Raw genomic sequence first — 6,000 nt, 5'->3', positions numbered from 1 at the left:
ACAAATAAGAGATAATGTTTTAAATTTCATCATCATATTATTTATTACATTATTAAATATTATGAAAAGTGTCTCCCTTTTTCCTCCTTCCATGTCTAAAATGATTTAGTCCAACACCTTTCCACTACTGATTCACAAAGGATAACGAATACTAGCATTATTTTAAATTGTTAAAACAACAATTTTTTGTTCTTCTTTAAAACTGTAATTAAAATGAAATAGGAACAAACGGTGCCTCTGTGCATGTAAATATGTTAGTAATAAAGAAGTAGTAATTATTTGACGGTTAAAAAAATGGTGATTGGTGAGTAACCTCAACACTGGAAAGGAAAAGGCAAGATGATTCAGACAAGATATTAAGGATTGGTGTAAATTTTAGGAAGGAGTTAAACTGTTCATCATTATGGTCTTGTCTTTCTCCAACAACCGTTTCATTAGCTTCTGCCTACCCTTTCTCTTTTATTCATAACTCACCACCCACTCTCTCTCACATCATCTTCATCTTTCTCACACATCACAATCACATCATTACATTACAACAATGGACTCAACAACCGCCGCCAACGAGGTTGTCCACGAGTTTCTCCCCCTCCTCCGCGTCTACAAAGACGGCCGCATCGAGCGCCTTCTAGGCACCGAAACCACCCCTTCCGGCACGGACCCCCGCACCACCGTCCAATCCAAAGACGTCACCATCAACGCCCAAACCGGCGTCGCCGTCCGCCTCTACCTCCCACCCGCCGCCGCTTCCTCCGCCACAAAAAAACTCCCCCTTTTGATATACATCCACGGCGGCGCGTTCTGCGTATGCACCCCCTACAACCCCGCCTACCACCACCACCTCAACGCCGTCTCCGCCGCCGCCAACGTCGTCGTCGCCTCCGTTCACTACCGCCTCGCCCCGGAACACCCCCTCCCTGCTGCCTACGAAGACGCCTGGGAGGTCCTCCAGTGGGCCGCCGCCGGCCCGGAGCCATGGCTTAACTCCCACGCCGATCTAAACACCGTCTTCCTCGCCGGCGACAGCGCCGGCGCCAACATTGCCCACAACGTCGCCATGCGAGGAACCATGGAAGGCTTCACAGGGCTAACCCTCCAAGGCATGGTCTTGCTCCACCCGTACTTCGGGAGTGATAAAAAAGATGAGCTTTTGGAATTTCTTTACCCTTCCTACGGAGGGTTCGAGGACTTTAAGATACACTCTCAGCAGGATCCGAAACTGTCGGAACTGGGGTGTCCGAGGATGCTGATCTTCTTGTCGGAGAAGGATTTTCTGCGTGAGAGAGGGCGCAGCTATTACGAGGCGCTGAAGAATAGTGGGTGGAAGGGGAAGGTGGAGATGGTGGAGTTCGAGGGCGAGGACCATGTGTTTCATTTGTTCGACCCTACTAAGGATAAATCTGTGGACCTCGTTAAGCAGTTTGTCGCTTTCATCAGCCAAAGGAGTCAATTGTAAACTTTTTTTTATATCTTCGATTACTATCAATAAAAAAATATAAAACATAATTATCTATCATCAACGTTATTGTTATGAACTTTTATGGTTTCTTTTTTATTGAGTTATTACTTTGGTTTTGTTACTTTTGTAGCTTTGAGAAATGGAATTGAGTTACGTGGAACTGAGCTGAGCCAATTTTTTCTCTTTTCTGAATTCCAATCATCTTGTTCTGTGTTTTTGTCAGAATTCAAGTGCAAAGAGAAATGGGTAAATGGCGTCGCTCAATCTGTCCAGCTTCTGTTTGTCGTTTCATATTTTGAGTAATTGCTTTTGCCTCTGCGTTTCTGATTCTTATTCAATATTCTTGATGCATTTTTTAATTACATTTTTTTATTCTTAACTTTTTAATTTTTTATCAATTTTACTCTCAATTTTTTAAATTGACACATTTCTTTAAAAACACATACATACGTAATAGACTAAGCAGGTACTATATGAAATATTTTAAAAATAGAGAATCGAATGAAAGAAAATCATCAGATTTCAGATTCAGATGCAAACAAGCTATAAGAATTTGAGACCAACATGTTTTGATGGCACAGTTGATTAATAGCGCTTCGAAACTACCGCACGAAACATGATAAATTTTGAACTTCGGATCTATTTCTTTCGTTAGTATTATGTTGTCTTTTACGTACGTAAGAAAAAGTGAAACCCCTCAGGCCCTCACCATATTAGGAAACTACCATACTAGAGTGAGAACCTGATTTATTTACTTCCCAAATGTGTAAATGATATAATTGGAAAAAAAAATGTGTAAATGATGAAATGGAATAGTGCGTCTCGTTTTTCGGTTGCGTGTACATAAGACTTTAAATTGTAATGGTGTTTTTTTTAAAGTAATTGTAATGGTGTTGATAGTGGATTTAGCTTCGAAAATGTATCTTGGATTTACTTTTGACTTGAAATCTCTATATATTTTCATTTAACATGTAATTTTTGTATTTTCTTGTATAACGGGTTGATTGGTCCTATGCTATTTGACTCTGATTGTACTGTTCTACTTGTTGTAATTTTATACTTAAAATTAACAGTTTTTAATTAACGTTGGTAATTTGAGCTTGGTTGGATAAAGTTGACTTGGATTTTTAGAAACAAAATATGAAAAAAAAGAAGCATATTCGGCTCGGCCCATTAATAGTATAGCAAATGTAAAATTTAATCATTTTAAATAATAAAATAATAAATAAACCAAACTTAATTGGATAGATGTTTATATGTTACACTTAGTGCAGTTCTCATATGGGAGAAAAACTAAGATTTATTTTCATTCTTTGTCCTGAATTTCTAAATGCAAATAGGTTGGCACATGGAAGAAGAAATGAAGAATAGTAGAAACTATTTACATAAATAAGCAATGACCAAACCTATATCTCTCACCATCAAAATCTCACTTCACAATTTCACTTCCCACAGCATCAAAAACAAGAAAAAAAAATGGCCGCAAAAGAGAACGAGGTAACCCACAAGTTTCGCTTTTTCCGCGTTTACAAAGACGGCACAGTGGAGCTTTACAAACCCACCATCCAAAAGGTTGCCCCTTTCGATGACCCAATCACCGGCGTTCGCTCCAAAGACGCGGTCGTTTCAACCCACCCACCCGTTTCCGTTCGGATCTTTTTACCTCCAATATCCGACCCGACCCGAAAATTCCCGATCTTTTTCTATATCCACGGCGGCGGGTACTGCATGCAATCCGCTTTCTCCCCAGACTACCACAGTCTCGTCGCCACCACTGCCGCCGAAGCAAACGTCATTGCAGTCTCCGTGGAATACGGGTTGTTCCCGACCCGACCCATACCCGCTTGCTACGAGGATTCCTGGACCGCGCTCAAGTGGGTCGCGGCGCACGCAACTGGAAACGGATCCGAGCAATGGCTCAACAACCACGCCGATCCAGACCGTGTTTTCATCTCCGGCGACAGCGCCGGCGGCAACATAACCCACACACTGCTAACTCGGGTCGGGAAGTTCGGGTTACCGGGCGCCAGGGTTGTCGGGGCGGTTCTGGTGCACCCGTATTTCGCGGGCGTGACAAAGGACGATGAGATGTGGATGTACATGTGTCCGGGGAACGAGGGTTCGGAGGATCCTAGGATGAAACCGGGCGCAGAGGATCTGGCTCGGCTTGGGTGTGAGAAAGTGTTGGTTTTTGCGGCTGAGAAGGACGAATTGTTCCAATGTGGGAGGAACTACGCTGAGGAGCTTAAGAAGAGTGGGTGGGATGGAAGCGTTGACCTTGTTGAGAATTGGGGTTTGGGACACTGCTTTCATGTTTTCAAGCCCCAACATGAGAAGGCAAAGGAGATGTTGCAAAAGATTGTTACCTTCATCCAACAAGACTAGATTTCTTAAAATTGAAGGTACCTTGATTTTTTAGGTTGTTGTTATGTTTTGTAACTCTAGTTTGGCATGCTTTTTTTTTTTTTATTCGTAAAAATTGGATACAATATCATATGAATTTGCAATAACTAAAAAGGTTTATCATTGCACTCAACCAATTGAGTAAATCCTCTTTTGATTGTTTAACGTATGATTCTCTGTTCTTTGGCTCATGCGGAGTAAGACCGTGATGAAATAAGTATAAGAGGGAAAAGGTGAAAATAAATTTGGGAGTTGGAGTTTAAATTTGATATGTTCTAATGATTAGTATTTTACTGCAACTTTTGGCAATGAAATCAGATTTGAATCACTTGCATATTACGAATTAAATATAAGTATGACGATGATATGTTTTGTTTTGATTTTGTTATTTTAATATTATGGATGATTAATGAGTCCTCTAATTAATTTATTTCCTCGTGTTGTCTCGTGGGTTATATGTTACATTATTTGCTTTGCCTTTGCTGATATGGACACTGGAGTAATAAGGTAATGTTTAATCGTGGGTTATATGCTACAAACAGAGACAAAGCATCTCAAGTGTGAATGCATGTAACAAAGTTGAGATGGAAAATGAATGTATTTAAGTTTAAAAGTTAGGGTGAGGCATTGTTTTCTCTCTAGAAAGGTTAATCGAGTAACAAATCAACTCTCAGAAGCCAAACAAAAATGCATACTTCATGCAATCAACCCCCCTACAAAATTCATAACAAGTCATGTAAGCCCATTTTTTTAAAATAAATTAAAAAGATTTTTTTAGTTAACAATAAATAGAGTTTTAGAAAAAAATGGTAAGATTTTTATAATTAAATAAATAAGAGGAAATAACTTTATTAAAATAATGATTTGAAGGAATATAAAAGAAATACTTTGATTTATTCATTTAATATGAAATAAAATAGAATATTTCTTTATAAAATAATAAATAAAAAAAATAGAGTACATAATAGGTTGGAAATACTTAGCTATACATAGAGACATGTTAAGTCAGTTTTCATACTGGTGATAGTTTCTCTGACGGTTTCTTCTCTTCTCAATTTCGTTTTTTCCTTCTCCTTCTTCCAAAACTCTCTTTTTAATGTCTCAATAAAACAACGATTTTAAACTCGTTAACCGTTGTATCGTTGTGAAATTGAGCACCATGTTTGGAACTCATTTCCTAACATTCTTAGTGTTGAAATTTGCGAAAGAATGTTGAAGGTGAGAGAAATTTCCTTCGTATTATAGTTTTCTCTTTTTCCGCAGAGATTCAAAACTTGTCCTAGTAAACTTACGATCTCGGAGTCATTAACCGTTGGATCGTTGTGAAACTTGGACACCACCTTTGAAATCCATTTTCACACATCTCCATCATTGGGATTTACAAAATAATATCCACAAAAAGAGAAACGTCCCTTGTACCTTCACAGTAAAATGAAGGCTACAATCTTTTCTCCTTTTCTCCAACACTTGAAAATCCTAATAGAACAAATAGAGGAAAAGCTTGAAGAATCTTAGAGAATTGCTAGAGACCCAACTATCATTGTCGGACTACACACGTGAGCCCGCTTAGAGGTAAGTGATGAATTTATCACAATTAGGGTTAGAATGAACATATATAGGGATCCTTAGAAGATTAAATTGAGTTTATTTTGGGATGTTTATTAAATTATAATTTTTCCTTTATGATTATAAATATGATATTGTTGTGTTTGACGAATCAATTGATGTCCTGATGCGAATTGGTTGATAAATTGAGTGCTCTTGGTGTTTTCGTATTTTTTTACCTATAATTTTGATTCCTTGATTTTTATATGATTATGTAATATTGTTTGAGGGGTTTTACTCTTCGTGTTTTGAGAAACATTTTTGTATAAATTATTTTTATTTTGGATAAGATTCATTAGGTGAGCATGATAAATTGTAATATTTAGAGCATGAAATTGTGATTAAAATTGTGTGTAAATAATAAATTGAATATGTGATGAATTGCGAGATAACATGTTTTGAGATTATAATATTGTTATTGAGATTGAGTATAAGTGTAAAGTTGAACACGTGTTAATTTGTGAAATACATGTAAACATGTGATGATGAATTGTGACATTATGAGATATTAAATTGTGGACATGAAATTTGAT

General features: G+C 37.8%; 2 protein-coding genes across 2 annotated transcripts; both read left to right on the top strand.

Annotated features, from left to right (window-relative positions):
* Positions 1–354: 354 nt before the first annotated feature.
* LOC114388734 (probable carboxylesterase 2) lies at positions 355–1,723 on the top strand. Its single transcript, XM_028349385.1, has one exon. It carries the CDS (start codon positions 542–544, stop codon positions 1,454–1,456), a length of 915 nt encoding a protein of 304 aa, XP_028205186.1. The 5' UTR covers positions 355–541; the 3' UTR covers positions 1,457–1,723.
* A 1,027-nt stretch (positions 1,724–2,750) lies between these two features.
* On the top strand, positions 2,751–3,995 carry LOC114388741 (probable carboxylesterase 12). The gene has a single exon (XM_028349393.1). The coding sequence runs from the start codon at positions 2,936–2,938 to the stop codon at positions 3,842–3,844; it is 909 nt and encodes a 302-aa protein (XP_028205194.1). The 5' UTR covers positions 2,751–2,935; the 3' UTR covers positions 3,845–3,995.
* The last annotated feature ends 2,005 nt before the right edge of the window (positions 3,996–6,000 follow it).

Source organism: Glycine soja, chromosome 2 (genome assembly GCF_004193775.1).
Source record: "Glycine soja cultivar W05 chromosome 2, ASM419377v2, whole genome shotgun sequence".
Lineage (NCBI taxonomy): Eukaryota > Viridiplantae > Streptophyta > Magnoliopsida > Fabales > Fabaceae > Glycine > Glycine soja.
This window is presented reverse-complemented; position numbering and strand designations above follow the sequence as displayed.